The 16,946-nt window shown below is 45.6% G+C and overlaps 1 protein-coding gene across 2 annotated transcripts in view; it reads left to right on the top strand.

The window, feature by feature from the left end:
• The window catches only part of LOC115323057 (apoptotic protease-activating factor 1), a 52,954-nt gene extending 41,137 nt beyond the window's left edge, over positions 1-11,817 (top strand). For both annotated transcript variants that reach the window (XM_029983441.3, XM_029983442.3), the window contains 4 exons: positions 1,473-1,592; positions 6,161-6,292; positions 7,027-7,155; positions 8,553-11,817. In XM_029983441.3, the coding sequence (XP_029839301.2) occupies positions 1,473-1,592; positions 6,161-6,292; positions 7,027-7,155; positions 8,553-8,846 (675 nt within the window). In that variant the 3' untranslated portion in view covers positions 8,847-11,817. The remainder of the gene's footprint in view (positions 1-1,472; positions 1,593-6,160; positions 6,293-7,026; positions 7,156-8,552) is intronic.
• Positions 11,818-16,946: the final 5,129 nt, after the last annotated feature.

Below are 16,946 nucleotides of genomic sequence, written 5' to 3'. Positions count from 1 at the left end.
CACGGCTTGTAGCGGATCCAAGCTGATCCACTAGAAGAACCACTGGCTCTGCATTTCACCGACCATAAAGCAGTAATAATGAAGTCGAAACACAGCCCAGAACTCAGCACTACCTATGAGCAATAAAAACAAATCAGCACTACCTATGAACAATAAAATCAGTATCATCAGCACTACCAGAGCTTCGCCCCAATCAACATCATTCACCACGTGGAGATGCGGTCATTTTTTTTTTTTTCTTTTTACATGGGATTGAAATGAGTCGCCGAGTTGCTCGAACTGTGGTCATCTGAAACGGCGGCTTGGGGAGGGGTGGTGGGATAAAGAGGGCAAAGAGAAAGACATAGAGAGGAAAGTTAAATGTACAGGAGAAGACTCGCTGCTCGCACGAAGGCATTCGGCGAGTTGAAGATTTGTTTCCTGTGTTCGGGTGTTTGGTAGTGTATATGCACGTCCAGTACGTGCGAGTCTTGCTTGGGATCTCTTACGATAAGCCGGCATACCGACGCCATCTATGGGGTAGTCGGGGAAAGCTAGCGATTTTCGTATATTTCCTCTTGTTTTTGTGCATCATTCTTGTGCTATTGGCTCAAAACTCTTTTGGCGCTGCTTTAAAAAACTGTTTCTGGTTGATGATACATATATTTGATCTCGCAAAAACTGCTAAACCTTCGCTCTAGTGAAATGCAGTTCCAGGACCGCCTCATAGATGATGCCAGCTTGTTCTCTCCTTGAAGATATCACAAGATGTTGTAAGCAATCACAAGTGCGTGAACAAACCTAAAAACAAAACAAAAAATTCTTCAGAAAAAAAAGTTGATTTTGAAAAATGCCACAAGGCAGAGGTTCGAGCCCCTTGGAACGTGTTTTTCTCCGTTCCGCTTTTTAGCATAAATTTCGCTTAATAAACCTATCGAAGGACTTCATTTTTGCAGCTTATTACATCGAAGTTCTATGAAGCCGGTTGCTATGAACTTAATTTTTGCTTTTTCATGTTTCTTTATTATAAAAAAATTGTAATTTGCAAAACTTAGTAAATGTAAGAGCATTTTTTTTTTTTGCTAAAAAATGCATATTGTGTAGCAAACGTTTTTATAGTAACCGGCAACACGTATTCCAGTATGCATTGCACCAGAAAACTATCTGATTATCAACACCATTCCTTAACGATAGGTTCATTGAGCAGATCCCATGCCAAGAGATGCTTTACTTCGTTCTGGGGGTATAGTAATACCTCATAAAAATGATTCACAGGACTGAAACTTTGCATGCCGTCCTACTATATGGCTACAAACACCACCTGCGAATTTCAACTTGATTGGGTAATCGATTTAAAGTTGACATTCCCAGGAAGAGGTAATGTGGTGTGCACGTCGATTTTTCTTTATAGACAAAGATTGCATTCGAGTTGTTTCAGCGTAGGGGTTTTGCAAGCACATTCATGCTTCACGTCTCCCCGCGACTCCAACCAGGTGTGGGAAGCGGACGGAAGTTCGACAGCCCTCGGGGATCCTCTTGGTGCGGTCGTCTCTTGCCGCCTCTTCGACGACGCCCGCAAGTTGCTTTCCTGGACGGAGAGCGGCGAAATTTGCGTGAGCACATGAGTTTCATTTTTGGACTGACCTCGTGTCAGTTCGTCAGTCCATCGCTTCCAAGGACTTCGATAATGAAGAGAGGGGAACGATGAGGTGTCAGCGACGTCAGAGGTTTTGTGTAGTACCGTACGCAATTTGCCTCAAAGGGATGCTAAACTTCAAAGAGGTTTTTGTAGAATAATTGAGGGGCTACCCAGAGAGAAAAAAATTTCTGCAAAAAGCATTGATTTTGAAAAATTACATATTTACATCCATCTACATCCAGGGAGTATTCCCAGAAATTTTCTCTAGTTTACACTGCATGGTTAATTTTTTTATAAATTATTTTCTGTCCACCAAAGCTAAAGAAAAGGTAGGGTTTGGAGCACTTTGAACACATTTTTCTCTGTTCCACTTTTTGGTATAAATTCCATTTTAGTCAATCTATCGTTTGATAATGGCAATAAAGGGAAGGGTCGTTCTTCACTTTTCCTGACTGAAATTTAATAAGGAATGCGCCTATGGAGTTTGTCACTCTACAGATGTCTTTTATAAAAAGTGTTGACATTTTGTCGGGGAGACACAGATGACCAAAACGTTGACTTATTTTGCAGAAGAGAAAATTGATAGAAATCAATGACTTTTTACAAAAAACTTTCCATAGGTGCACCTCCTAGGCATTCTGCTACATATCTAGCGAATAAAAATCTTGAATATTTTGATAGTTTTCCGACGATAGATTAACTAAACAATGTAGGGGTGTTGCTGATAGAAGCTGCCCTAATTTCTTTCCACTTAACCGACAGACCTGAAATTTTGTTATGCACCCTCTAGCATAACCACCAGCCCACTCTGTAAATTTCATTAATTTAAAGCCAAGGGTTCAAAAGCTGACCCTCCCAGGGGGTGTATCCCCTTAAATAAAATGAAGCATCATAAAAATAAATTAAAAAAAATAGTGCAATATTTATGTTGCAAGGCAGCTTTTGAGTTGGAACGATTCTGATATTTCAGTCGATCAACCTGAAATGTAAATGTGTTTTGAAATCGCTCCTAAAAAGAAAAAAAAAAAAAATGAACTCCCCAAAAAAAATTTTTTTAAGTACAGTCAAAATTTGATCTAACGGGGGAGCCGTGAATTACTTCGTTAAATTCGAAACTTCAAAAAATCGAGAAATCATTTTTTGGACGTTTCGTTCAGTAAATACAAAGTCTTAACGCAGCGGCATCGTAAGTACTGCAAAGGTATAAATTTTATGTGTCCTCGCACTAAAATTTTCAACAGTGCACAGGAAAGTCCGCATAGGGGTCACACTAGTTGTGCATGCTAAAAGGAAAACAAGAAAACCTCGGAGCTCCGGGAAGATCTATTTTTTAGCGAAGAAGCTTGTTAGCTTTGCCTGCGTGCACTTTGTTAGGAGTGGGGGTATGGAATTCTCGTAGCTCGCGAGCAAATTCAACGCGTCCTCTGTTCCTTTGTGAGCCTCAGCAGGTCGATAGCATCCATTACCTGAATTGGAGCGAGCACGGGCGCTTCGGCAGTTTCCGGATTGTCAGCGACTTCCGACTCTTTTCGTGCACCTGAGACCAGCTGCACGATCTCATCATCATCTAACACCTCTGTCGTGTCAATGTCCGCGTCGGCGTCAGCACGCACATAGTCGGTGAAGCTCACACCTTCCGCCACCTTGTCTAGTCAGCGAAGCTCTTACGAGGAACTGGGCGTGGCCTCTTCCTGATCGTCTTGAGGGATTGCAGAGCCCGACACAGCCTCAGCAGCGGACGTCACAAAACCAGCATGCTTGTAGCAGTTTATGATGATCAAGGTCCCGGTTACTTTCCACGCTGCTGCCACCATCTTAATCAGTAGCTTGTCAATCACACGCCTCCTGTATGCGCACTTGACGCTATTGATAATTCTCTGGCCCAGGGGTTAAAGGACGGGGGGGGGAAGTAGCGCAGCTGCACATTCTTCAACTGAAGCTCGGGGATGTGATGCGCAGTGCAGTTATCTAACAAAAAGGCACACCTTCTTTTTCTGCTGGCGCGTGTCGTCATCAAACTCCGTGAGCCACTTGGAGAAAATTTCACGACTCATCCAGGCTTTAGTGTTCCAGACATACTGTGCAGAAAGTTTCTTGGCCCCCTTAAAGGGGCCCTGCAATGACTTTTTGACTGGTTTTTAATTTGCACTGAACCTGAGCGTACTGAACGTAGTAACCTAATCCAACTTCTCTTTTCTCAAATTTCGCTTTATTTTAAAAGTTATAGGCAAATTAGAATTACAAAAACAAGCAAAAAATAACCTCCTTCATGACGTCTTAGGTCCTGCCTTGAGTGGCCGTGAACTAAAGAAGGAGTAGTGAGCTCATCGAGCGCACTCAGCTGCCGCACTCCGTGTCGACGGCTCGAGAGAGTGCCACTAAAGCACGTGTTGGATAGGCTGTATGAAGCGGGCGGCCAAGGCAGCTCATATTTCATTTGCAGCGCGACTAAACACTAATTCGGCATAACATTTCATTGGCCACAAACGACAGCAAACACGGGGTAAAGATCAGTTCAGAACGGGAGCCACTTCGCGCTGACGCACCGCTAAATGGCCAAATCGCCAGCAGGGCCCGCGCCGAAGGCCTTCGGAACGCTCGGAACCGGTCGGATTCTTGAGCCGGTATACGACCACAGCGCCGCCGCGTACATCCAAGACCTTTCTGCGCTCCTCGTTTGTCGTAGCCTCATCCCACTAGCCTTTTCTAGTATGCGCCGTTTTTTTCCGCCGCTTGGTGGCAGGTATGTCGACGGGTCATTTCTCGTTTCTGTACTTTCTAAACTGCATTTGTTTCTTTTCCAATCTAAAATAGTGAACAAAAACTACTTTCATACATAATTGAAACGGTTCCCGACACTTATATTTTGTATCTCGACTAAAAAAAAGCTCTTAGCGGCTCTGACCAGTAGTAAGCCCAGGACCAAAGACGTCACATTTTGCGCGCTTTCGGTACCGCGGGTCGCCCTCGTCGGTGGAGGAGGTTTCCGCGTCGTCCGGTTAAAATATGACGCACTGATATTTAGTTACTCTCTCCGTGCCCGCTGGCTTGCCCCAACCCTAATAGACGTGGAAACCGCAAAAAAGGTAAACGTTTAAATATGATTGCAGGGCCCCTTTAAAGCACTGTGGCTTCTCGCTTTTCCCAATGATAAGCGGGACGTGCTTGTCGCTCCCATCCATGTTAACACAGCAGGATAATAAGCCTCTGCTCACTCTGTTTCCCGCCGTGGCAAGGCTCCCCTTTTTATGAGCGCCTTTTTTGGTAGCATCTTGTAGAACAGCGCGCTTCCGTTGGCATTGTACACATCCTTGGGGGCTTAACTTACAAGAATGTCCGGCATGTTCTCTGACAACCAGTCATCAGCTCCGACTTTGTTAACACTGGCTAACTCTCCGCTCAACACTTTCCCTACAATGCCGTAGCGTTCTTGAAACCGCGACAGCCAGCCGCGGCTTGCCTGGCACTTGTCATATCCAAGCAAACACGCGAAGCCGTGCGCTTTCTGCTGCACCACGTCACGGGTGGGTAGAATGTTTTTGGTTCGCATATCCATGAATCAGGTGAAGAGCGCTTCTTCCAATTTTTCATGTGGGGTGGCCTTCAGGATTTCCTTCTTGGACGGTTCCCCGGACAAAGTGGCACTCAACGTTGTGGCGGTTGTGGCACTAACGATGGCGTCCTTCGATTTCAAGATTCTCGAAAGCGTGCTGGCTGGGATGCCGTGCTTCGCGGCAACTTCACATTTCTTCCATCCACTCGCACGAATGATATTCGCTTTCTCTTCAGGATCAGCACTTTTCTTTTCTTCTTGGGGGGCTCCATTTCTCAGCAATGCAGGACATAGTGGAACAGATATCGTGCGCAGAGAGAACCGGTCACGGGGAGAGACAAGCAGCGAAAGAAAACAAAAATCCTAACAAACTAACGAAGAGTGGCGAGACGGAGGCTATCGGTGCCATCTGTCGCACACGACACGAAGCAACCACCGCCACTAGCACCATCTAGTGTAGGTGAATTGATTCAAGGCCATGCGGAGAATCTGTGTTTTGTGCAGTTTCGTTTTGTAGGGTACCTCCGGTGCCTTGATTCTACCACTGGCACGCGAACGGCAAGCTTTGATTCATTCTGGGCGAAATAAATGTAAAATAACCTTCTTTTCGCAAATGCTTTTCGGGAATATTTTGTTCAACGTAGTTATGAGGGTCAATTTTCTTCATTATTTCGAGTTCATATAAGCATTAAGCCCTATGGGAAACTTTTCCCACAGGGCATTAAGCCCTATGGGAAACGAGTTACAAGAAGTGTGACGGTGTTTCACACCGTCACACTTCTTGTAACTCGTCGGGAGCAGGCTGTAATGCCCCCATACCGCCCCATATTACAACTTCCAGCATCACATTTTCAGCGATGCCAGCAGAGCCTGTAATTTGGGTCACTAGTTCAGATGCGTCCATTAATACGTTGAACCAATTTTGAGGCAAATCGATGACCATCAAAATTTTGCGTAAACTCATGTTTACGGTTTTTTTGGGTTGCCAGGTTTGGAACCTGGTCGGGATAAAGGCACTGCTGTTCTGCATCGTGGCACATGGAGGACACCGCATCTCGTCCTGCGACGTGTCCCCGGATGGACGGCATCTCCTCTCCGGATCGAGCGACAAGAATCTCTGCGTGAGTCCCTTAGCCTCCGTCGTCAGAAACAAACCCGCATTACGCCCGACGTGCACTGCAAAATTATTAGCACCGAGACGTTTCGGTGGCGCCCTCTTATGGTTTCCATCCGTGACGTCATGACCGGGATTCGCCTCGCCGTGACGTCGTCAGTTGTTATCCTGGCTACTTACCATCAGGTGCTACAACGAGTTTGGTGGTGTGTTTAAAAGGCACAGTGGAAGCTAGGAGCCATCGCAATCCGAAACTAACACCGTCAAAGTTGAGAATCTGACAATGCTCATATGCCCATGGTTTGGCCAATCGTGGAAAGCTGACCGCAGCGACGCTTTTGGTCGCGCACCATCGCTAATTGCTCAAAAGACTAGGACAGGTTGTTACGTGTTACGTTAGCATAACATGTAAGCGTAACAAGTAAGTGTAACGTGTTAGGACACGTGTTACGCTTACTTTTTTTCATGTGTCGACTCAGCGGACTATCTAAGGTAAACCTCTTTTTTCAGCCGAAATTTTACCCTGCAAATTATATGACCTGTAGCACTGTAAAAATGATCCACGCTCCTGCCACCGTCTCATTATTTATATGATACACCTCGTATACTGCAACTCTTATTTTTTTTAAGCAATTTATGCTTAAATTTTATTGTCTCTGTGATATTGACAATCTAGTGGAGGTCCCTCGAAGTTGCTGACGATCGGGGTACGACCAAAGTTTACAACAAACTCTTTCCCAGCTCTGGGACAGCGAGACCGGAGAACTGCAGCGTACGAAAGAACTGGAGGCCTGCGTTCGTTGCTGCTGCTTCAGTCCGGATGCGCACCATCCTCTGGCCGCAGCCGGAACGGATGATGGGACGGTTTACGTGAGTTTCGTCCCTGCTTTGAGAGTGAATCCTTGCCTTGGCCAAATGTTGTTATCAGCCGTGTTACACTCAAACTTAAAGAAACAACCCTCCACCCCAATATTTTTTTCATTTTTTTGCTAGGCACTTTGTTGTGGTGTTGTAAGACCACCCAATCAACATTTTGCTACAGCATCACATATGTCTTTAATAAAGCCAAAACCGATACCGAAATTGAAGTGGGGAAAAAGAAGAAATGTAGAGGAGGAGAGAGTTGGCTGGAAGTCACGTAGCTATACCCGAACACACTTTTCTTTTTACCTTTGTTTTTTCGGTTGTGCGGAGCAGATGGAAAACGCGCACATTGCACAAACGTAAAAGTCAAGATCTTGCATGTTTTAGAGCACAACTGTTAGGGGCCCGTTTCCGGCTTGAGCGGCGTCGCCGTCGGCGTAACCGCGCGGTGCATTATGAGAAATGTCCCATAATGCACCGTGCGAGCCCCCCCCCCCCCTCTCCCGAGGTCACGTGACCCCCTCCCCCCCCCCCCCCCCCCCCCGTCGACGTCATTGCCACTGATGACGTCACTGATGACGTCACCGGCATCTGCATTGTCATCATCACTGATGACGTCATCAGTGATGTCACTGATGACCTCACCGGAATCCGCATCGTCATCGTCATCATCACTGACGACGTCATCAGTGACGTCATCGGTATCCGCATTGTCATCGTCACTGATGACGACATCGGCATCGTCACGTGACACCCCCCCCCGACGTCACGTGACCCCCCTGCCATCCGAGGTCACTTGACCCCCCCCCCCCCCCCCCCCCAGTACCCTTCCTTGTTCCTCCTCTAGAGCTGCGCTCTAATTCGGCGTAACAGGGAGTTACAAACGGCTTTTACTTTTTTTCAAGCTCTTACCAATTCGTGTCCGTAAGGCGAGCGATGCCTTCAGCCAGGAGAAGGGGCGATGATTCGGGCGGACCAGCTTGGTGGTCGGCCGTTCGTACGAATAAATCCTAATTGTTTTGATGGGCGTGAGACCTCTACCTTGACCGAGAGTTCTGAAGTAGACATCCCACGCCCATCATTGGTAGAGGCAGAACCCTTTCCTGCCTTTACTGATGGCCGGAAAGCCCCTCCCAAACTCGACATTAATTCAGTGGAGTAGTACAGAAACCCACAATCCTTGTGAACAATAATGCACATTCTAAAAAAGTGTCTGTCACACAATTATGCACTGATGAATGACTTAAATCTTCTAAAATGGTGCTTAAACTAGAAGCACACCGTCGGGGACGGCCGAGGAAATTGGGGAGCTCGGAGAACCCCGGAGGGTACTTTGGAGGACCCACGGTCCAACAAATTTCGCCGTGATTGACATATTTCTATGGTGCCCCTCTTTCTCAAAGGTCTACCATCCCAATGACGGCAGCGTTGCAAGGCTAGGCTGCCACTCGTCGTTCGTTCGCGACCTCGCGTTTTCGCCCGACGGCCGGCAGCTGGCATCCCTCTCGGAGTCCGTGTGCTGGTGGCGCCTCGACGCGGACGGGCGAACCACCGAATCCGACAGGCCACTCCAGAAGTTCTGGCTGCGCAGCGCGGGGGCTGAGTCTCTGTTTGTCTCGCCGGACTTCGGCACCTTTGTGACCGTGGACGACGCCGGCACCCTGTACGTTTTGCGTAGAGTCGGGGGTGAGGAGTGAATCCGACCAATGCCGCCTAGGAGACAGGGCTTGTGCATGACGTCTTCGTTTGTTGACTTCCAACCCGCCCCAAGCGGCAGACGACGCTGTAAAGCCGCAGACGCGTCGGTCTCAGCATCGCCGAGCACTGGTGTCTCGTTCGTGGCTAGACCGGCATTGCAGTGATCCACTAGCGACGACGTCTGCGGGGGAAAGGACGCAAGCTTTGTCTTCTGCCAAGCATTGATCTAACGTGCACCTGTCGCGGCGGACTGAGTCTTTGTAGGCGTGAGACGGACGGACTACACAGAGCAGATCGCCGACAGACGAGGGGAAACTATAATGCCATTCAGCTGGACTAAATACACAAAGTGCAAAAGACGGCAGAGGACGTGAAGAAGGCAGGGCAGCGCTACTCACAACTGTCCAGTCTTCTTCGTGCCTTTGTCTGTCTTTTGCGATTTATGTATTTACTATGTTGAGCCCAGTTCAGACGGTTGCGCTGGTTGCGTCGAGAGCGACCGAAACGACGGTGGCGACGAAGTTGCCGGGATGTTTTTTTGTTTTTTTTTAGCATTTAGGAAAATAAGGCTTTGTCAAGCGATCGTGAGTCAGAGTTGTCCCGGTTGTTGCTGTCGTTTTGGTCGCCGTGAACATGACCGACACGAATGCCCCCGGACCTGAAAGTCGGCGATCGTGCGAGGAACGTCTGAAAGAAACAGCGGTACTTTATGCATGAAGGTGATGCAAGCATTTTAGTGTCCCATCGTCTGGTAACGTCTCATCTAATTCGCTTACACTAGGGCAATTTCCCGTCGCGACAGGTGGCGAATCGTGCATTTCTGTCGTCATAGGCACAGGAGTGGTTGAAAACGGGTTTTTGGTGTCGGGATCTGGCAAAATGGTGGCGTACCATTTGTTCGTCAGGCTTGATGTTCGCTCTATTCCATTTCGCAGTGAAACAGAGCACCTGCATTTGGATGTTGGTGACCACCTTCACACCCCATTTACCGGTCCGCTGGTACGGAAATGGGAAATTGCGGTTGAGATTCCACAGTGTCGTTGGATGCTACGACATACTATGATGCAAGAGGGAGACGCTGTTGTGCCATAGTTCTTGGCTGGATGCATTCAAAGTGTTTTCAATGCCTACATGCTGGCATCCCGGACTCTGTACGAATTGGAAATTTCCTGCATCTGATGCTTGAATGTGAACCGTTTCACCGGTGCCACTTTTAGGTCTGGTCCCAGGCCTTGAACTTCAGCCCCCCATTGGTTTGCGAGCATCCATAGATTTTAGCTTTTTATAAAACTTGACATTCAAAATTTTTTAAGGGATTTCGCTACCCCGAATGCAAAAGGGTAGATGTGAAGAGTATAATAGGTAATCTGTAAGGTCAACTGGAGAGATCTTAAAACGAAAACATTTTAGTAGTTTTGAGCTCCGCAGTGAGTGGTTGACAGTGCTTGTTCATTTTGCTTTTTTTTTTTTGCAGATGACGTGCTCACTAGACGTGCAATTTATCATTTTTCTTGTGCATATGTAAATGTAATTTTATTGGCTGTGTTTCTTCTTGTGAGGCACTCTTCAGCCACTTGGAGATCTCGACACGTCATTTGCAATTGGATATGTTCTTCCAGGACCTTTGGGCATACCACATTGAGGCTTGTTGGAAGTAGCTAGGTGAACCAATGAACAGAAGTGCCTTCACATGTTTCGCCTTGAAAGCTCTTCACCAAAGGTAGTGACTTTTGCGATGGCAGTCACCCAGTCACAAATGTAGCGGACAAACCACATTTCGTGAAGCAAACGCAGCTGAACTTGCTTCATGTTTGGAAAACCCTACATGTGACACAGCGGTCTTCTTGAATCATAGTTGGTTTCATAAACATTATGGCAGTGGTCGGCTCTTTGTAAAAGGCGTAGAAAGGGCAAATGCCGTGCGACAGCTACTAGCTCAAAAAGTGCCAGGGTGTCTCCCTGATTTACACTGCCAAGTCTGTATAATTTATGCTAGGAAAGCTCAAGTTAGTCACCACCGAAAATGGTTTTGCACAACATTTTGAGAGCGAGATATTTGAAGAGATTTCTTTAGATGTTTGGAGAATATATGCTGCACAACCTTGGGCAAACTGTGCACAAATGCTCAATGAGCCATTGCTCTATAGTTTTGTGCCTATCCGTGGGCCCTGCAGGAGAAATTAGTTGGTTTGATAGAGGATTTACAATTTTATGAGGCATGTTTTGGAGTTCCTGTTGATGGTTTACTGTAGTATTAGCAACCCCTAGGTCTACTTTTCAACCTTGTACAGTTGAAGATATCTCCATTTTCGTCTAAAAAATTAAGAAAAAAAATTATTTTTTTTTGTTTCGGCGTGCATTACTTAAGTAAAATGCAGCATATTGTCTTTTTTTTCTGCAATGCTCATCAATGTGCAATGTGTACATGCTTATAGATATGCTGTGTTGTCTAATCTGTTGATCTCGGGCCAGAAAAAATGGCATCTGGGGAAACGTTTTTGTACCTAATCGGTGATCTCGAACCTACAATGCGAATGTGGACAGTTAAAAATAAATAAGAAGGCCATAACTATTAAAAGTTTGACATACACATGGTATTACGTAATAAGTCCTTTTATTTGACAAGTGTAAAGCTTTGGTTTTCTAACGTTAGAATGACTGTTACTGTCTGTTTGCAACTGGTACCAGATATGGTTGTGCAATTATGAGACCTCTGCGACGACGGTTTCATCGAAACCACTTGATTGTCGTGGGTAGCAGAGCCTTACTAGCTGACAAATTGAGGGACATAATGAGGTACAGTCGAGCCCGGTTATATCACACTCTGGTATTCCGAATTATTGTTCATATCAAACAGTCCAAACATCCCCTTGAAAATCACATGTAACACTACAGGAGCATTGTCTTTTTGCATCGAACTCTCATGGCGGGGACACTTGATATTGGGGAGGAGGACAGACCGTGACGCCCCAAGCGGTTAACTTTAGAACTGCACGAATAATGGGGACAACAAATACAATGACTCAGCGCTCAGCCAACATAACCGAACGCGGCCTCTGCGTTCGGCTGGAGTTCGTATTCTGCGGTGAGGGGAAGGAGGGGCTCTATTGTTGCCACTCCGGCCTGCATGAACAAGCAGCATGCACGGTGCCCAGCTCAGCACAAAAGCCCAAGTGGGTCAAGCTCGCATTCTCTGACGACTGCTTTCGGGGGAGATCCGGCACTTAACGTCACTTCGTCGATTGTTAGTATTTTTTACATTACACTGCGCCCCGTGCTCTATTGTAGAAGATGACATGGACAAGCCCATAAGGCCTTTGGGCATGTGCACAGGCCTTCTGTTGAGTAGACACCGAGGTGTGGGGGAACAAACGGGTCAGAGCGCCCCCTATAGTTCGATCTCCTGCCCAATAGCGAACGAAGCCCGGCCGCCCACAATCCTATTGCACCGGTGGTGAACACATCGCTTGCGTTGCGGGGCTGGTAGACCTCCAAGCCAGCATACACGCGGTAAGATGCAACGAAAGAGCAGTTGTGGAAAAAGCGCAGTTGTGGAAAAAGGTGGCCTGCGCCCTTTCCCCGAACACTGTTGATACTGCACGACTCCTTAGCCCCAAAATAAAATGAGCAAAAAAAAAAAAAAAAAAGTCTTCATCAAGTCGTTTGTTGACAGGAACGGTTGTGCAGTCGCACTTTAAACGCCTTATCTTTGTTGACCTTTTTCTTTTGCCGTTATTGCTTTGCCCGTTTTTTTTTTTTTTTTTTTTTTTTTTTTTTTTTTTGCTACCTGAATTTAGTGAGCTTTCTTTTTTGTTGCTTGCTTAAAGGGGTCATGAAACGCTTTTCCAACTTTTTCCTGTTTCGCTTTCCTCCTCAACTCATAAATCGCGCATTCCAACAAACAGTTAAAGAAGACGAAAAGGGGGAGTCCCCTCTTGCTCGCACTCTCGTTTGTGTAATCCCGGACACATCCATTCTCCCCCTAGAAGATTAGCCCGTCGCTCAAAATTCAGACAAAAGTTGCTTTCCCCACCCCGTTCATTCCGAAGCTGGCAGTGCTGTTGAAGCTACGTGCTCGTTGGGCCAGCCACACTTGCCACGTGAGCGTGGCAAATGTGGCTGCAGAGAATGAAGTCAGGTGATGAAAGGGAGGCGGCTGATTGGTTCGGCAAGCGCGTAGCTTCCACCACAATGTCAGCTTAGGGGTGAAGGGAATAAGCGAGGTCCGGTTGCGTGTGACGTCAGTTTGGACCCGATAACGCGCTTTTGGGACCATGGATGTATCACAGTGAAAAGGCAGAGAGGTTGCGAAAGGGAGGAGGTACGAAATAGTCCGCTCTGTTTTCAAATTTTCGCACTGAAAGTCAGGCTTTTGACTTTCTACCTTTTTTCTTTTGGTCCACTGAACGATGTGCTATTAGTAAAATCCCAATCTAAAATGATTTATCCCAACCCAAAAATCGTTTCATGGGCCCTTTAAGGGGGGACACTACCCAAAAGAAAACAAAATTCTGCAAAAAAAGTTGATTTTGAAAAATGACATATTTATATCCATCAACGTCTAGAGAGTATTCCCAGAAAGTTTAATTAGTTTACACTGCATAGTTAATTTTTTATCAATTATTTTCTGTCCACCGAAGCTAAAGAAAAGGTAGAAGTTGGAGCACTTTGAACACATTTTTCTCCGTTTCACTTTTTGATATAAAATCCATTTTAGTTAATCTATCGTTTGATAATGGCAATACAGGGACGGCTCGTTCTTCACTTTTCCTGACTGAAATTTCATAAGGAATGCGGCTATGAAATCTTTTTGTCACTTTTGCCTTTTATAAAAAATGTTGACATTTTGTCGAAGACGCCAAAAACCAGAAGTTGACCAATTTAGCATAAGAGAAAATTTATAGAAATAAATGACTTTTTACAAAATAAAACTTTTCATAGCTGCACCCACTGGCATTCTCTACATATTTAGTAAATAAAAATCTTGAATATTGTGAGAGTTTTCTGACGATAGATTGACTAAACAATGTAGGTGTGTTGCTGATAGAAGCTGCTCCAATTTCCTCCCCATTTAACCAACAGACCTGAAATGTTATTATGCACCCTCTAGCATGACCACTAGCCTACCCTGTTAATTTCATTAATTTTAAGCCAAGGGTTTAAAAGTTGACCCTCCCAGGAAGTGTGTCCCCTTCCTTTTTTTTTTTTTTTTTTTTTGTGCGTCTCGTTTTTCCGTTTTTTTTTTTCTTTTTAATTTTTTTAAAAATTATTTTTGTGTTTTGTCGCTTATGCTGTGTGAAGGTCCCAGCGAGGCGCACGTGTAAGCACGGCAGTGTTTGCGGTCTGTGCCAACTATGTTCTATTGTGATTAGCGGCTCTTGAATGCTCCATTTGGGAAGCTCCCGTTTGTCGCGACCTTTAGTGTTAGCAGACACGCCAGGAGGTTTCAACTCGAGCTTATTTTAACATATTTTGTATATCAAAATATTGATATATCAAACTATTTTACGATCCCCTTTGAATTCAATATATCCGGGTTCGACTGTACAGGCTTTGGTGATGCTATTTGACAGCTTGCAAGAGACAAACACCTCTCACTCTGTTACTCTTTTAGTGCTCTAGAATGAGTCCCACTTGTCTGCATTCCACTCAGTCAAAAATGAGTTTTAGCTGGTGGCTCTAGAACAAGGGTTCTTCGAACCAGGTTGCCAGAACTTGGTTTATTCAATCTGGAGTTTCTGCTTGAAAAATTCATTAATTCATTAGCTGTCTTGTCACAAGAGAGCTGACTAGGGGGTTGTGGCTGGAGATCAAAAAGATTGGGAAGTATTTTTCTCGAGGTTTGCTAAATGTACATGGATATAGCAAAACACACTCTCAAGCTCACATATTTGAAGATGCGCGTGGACGTTACATCCGTTAATGGATGTGGCTCGTTTATTGTGATGCAATACGAATTTAATTTCTGCTCGTCGGCAACTGTGGCTCTGTTCTAAACTAATCAAATGTGGCCTGCCACCTCTGTAACTGGCAGACCATTGTAACGTCGCTTTCTGGATTAGTTGCTGCTTCTGTTGTGGGTGGTGCAAACTGTCAGTGCCTTGATTGAGCGGTCTTATTTATGCTGACAACAGTCTCAACTTTTGTGCCAAGAGAGTGATCTCTCACTTGAAAGCTACAGTCACATTCCATTCCATTATACTGTAGTCGACTGTGCCTTTTTTCTTGCGATGTTGTGCCTTAACACATGGTGGCCTTTCCAACAATGTCTGCTTTTTTGTGACGGGATGCTACACTGTGCATGTTTTTGGCCTTTTGTGCGAACTGTAACAGACAGTATTCGGACAGATAGAACATGTGCCATGTGCGAGCGCTTGGGGCACGCTGCAGGGGCTTGCAGTGGATGGTGAGGCTTAAGAAAACGTCAAGGTTAAAAAACAAAATTATAAGGAAACAATTTTTGCTTACTTTATAACTAAGGTTCCGTGTTTTTGGTGTTCTTTTCTTTTCAAAAAAGTCGGGGGGTGGAGTTTCGGGATTTATTCTCTGCCATGAATTATGTGTTTTTTTGCTGTCAATTTTAGCTGTTGGACAAAAGATTGACTTTTGTCAGTACTTGTGTTGGTGAGTACGAGAAATGGGCACAGAATTCCCCAATTTCTGGAGAACATGCGCTTGTCCCGGATACTTGAGGAAACATCCTGGTACCAGTAAGAGAAGGGAACGAGAGAGGGGGTGTGGTTCTCAAGTACCAGCTTCAAAATCGGTTGCAGTGTTCTGGGCCATCACGAAATAGAGCTGTAGATAAAGATCTCTTCCTGTAAAGTTTAGATTTCTCTCGTTCAAGGTCAGTTTCAATTCGGGGTTGTTTGGTTTCCCCGATTTCAATAAAACCGACTCTGGGGCCTGTTTTTGGTGTTTATTGGCACATACCAAAAAACATCGAGCCCTATTTATAACTTCCTAGGGATCTGCCAGACATTGTTCTTTGTTTTCCTTCTACGGCGCCAAAATTCCATCGTGAGCTTTCATCAGTCCTTTTTCGACATCTTGGATTTCTGCTACGACAGCTTATTTTGTGTGTGGGCACAGTCACCGAGAATTACGTAGGGGCCATATTTAAAGGGGAGCTCCGGCAAAATTTCGGCATTCGCCGATTAGGCTCCAAATTGGTTCAACAGATTAACAGACACACGTGACCTAGTAAATTGCACGTCGCAATAATTTTGATTTTGCGAAGTCATTTGAAAGTTCGAGGGTGAGGGGACATACTGGCAACGCCGAAAACGTGACGTCGAACATTGTAATTCGAGCCGAATTAGGGGCGATGCAACTTGCTCCCATCTGATCGCAAGAAGATGGCGTGCCGGGAAGGCCAAAGCCCGGGCATTCTGAGAGTGTGTTTAGAAGTTTGGGTAGCTACAACACCTGCCAGAGCTCCCCTTTACTACCCTAACCCCGTCGGCGACCGATGGCAACAGGGTTGGCATGGACGGTCGCAGTATGATGCAAGTTAACGGTGGCCCCATTCTAGTCGTGTTCCCCTGCTCATTGCTTCTTTGTTTTTATATATTTATCTGCCCGGCCTTTTGGTTGGCTTACGCAGCCTGACCCTGTTTGTGTAATTTATATATTTTTCGTGCTGCTGAGATCTTTTCTTGTTTTTGATGGCGACACTGCCGTTCAGGTAATGTCCTGTTGTGTAGAAAAGGAGATCAGCCATAATATTTGTTCACCGTGCATGTCGTCGTCGGTCCGAATAAATTGTCGTATACTATAGCATAACCTGTTCAGTTTTGGTCTGGAAAAAGAAACAGTCTTTGTGTTTTCTTTTTGAATGAGGGGCATTCCATAAGATGCTGTTCTAAAGCACCGGTTCTCTGTGTTCGATCGCAAGGAATGTTCCTCGTCTTGGCACCGAGGAAATAAAGCTCTTGTGAAGCTCACACTTTGTGAAACAATATTGCACATACTACTAGGGAGTGCTTGATTCATAGTCATGCATTGATAGATAACTCAGATCTGCTAAGACGGCATTTAAACTAGAAAGAGGCTTCACTAAAGGCCCGTCATACGCTTTCGCAGGTTAGGACTAAACT

This window comes from Ixodes scapularis, unplaced genomic scaffold (assembly GCF_016920785.2).
Source record: "Ixodes scapularis isolate PalLabHiFi unplaced genomic scaffold, ASM1692078v2 PGA_scaffold13__105_contigs__length_92229423, whole genome shotgun sequence".
In the NCBI taxonomy this organism is placed as follows: Eukaryota; Metazoa; Arthropoda; class Arachnida; order Ixodida; family Ixodidae; genus Ixodes; species Ixodes scapularis.
Note: the sequence above shows the minus strand (reverse complement) of the source record. Positions and strands in the feature narration are given on the sequence as shown.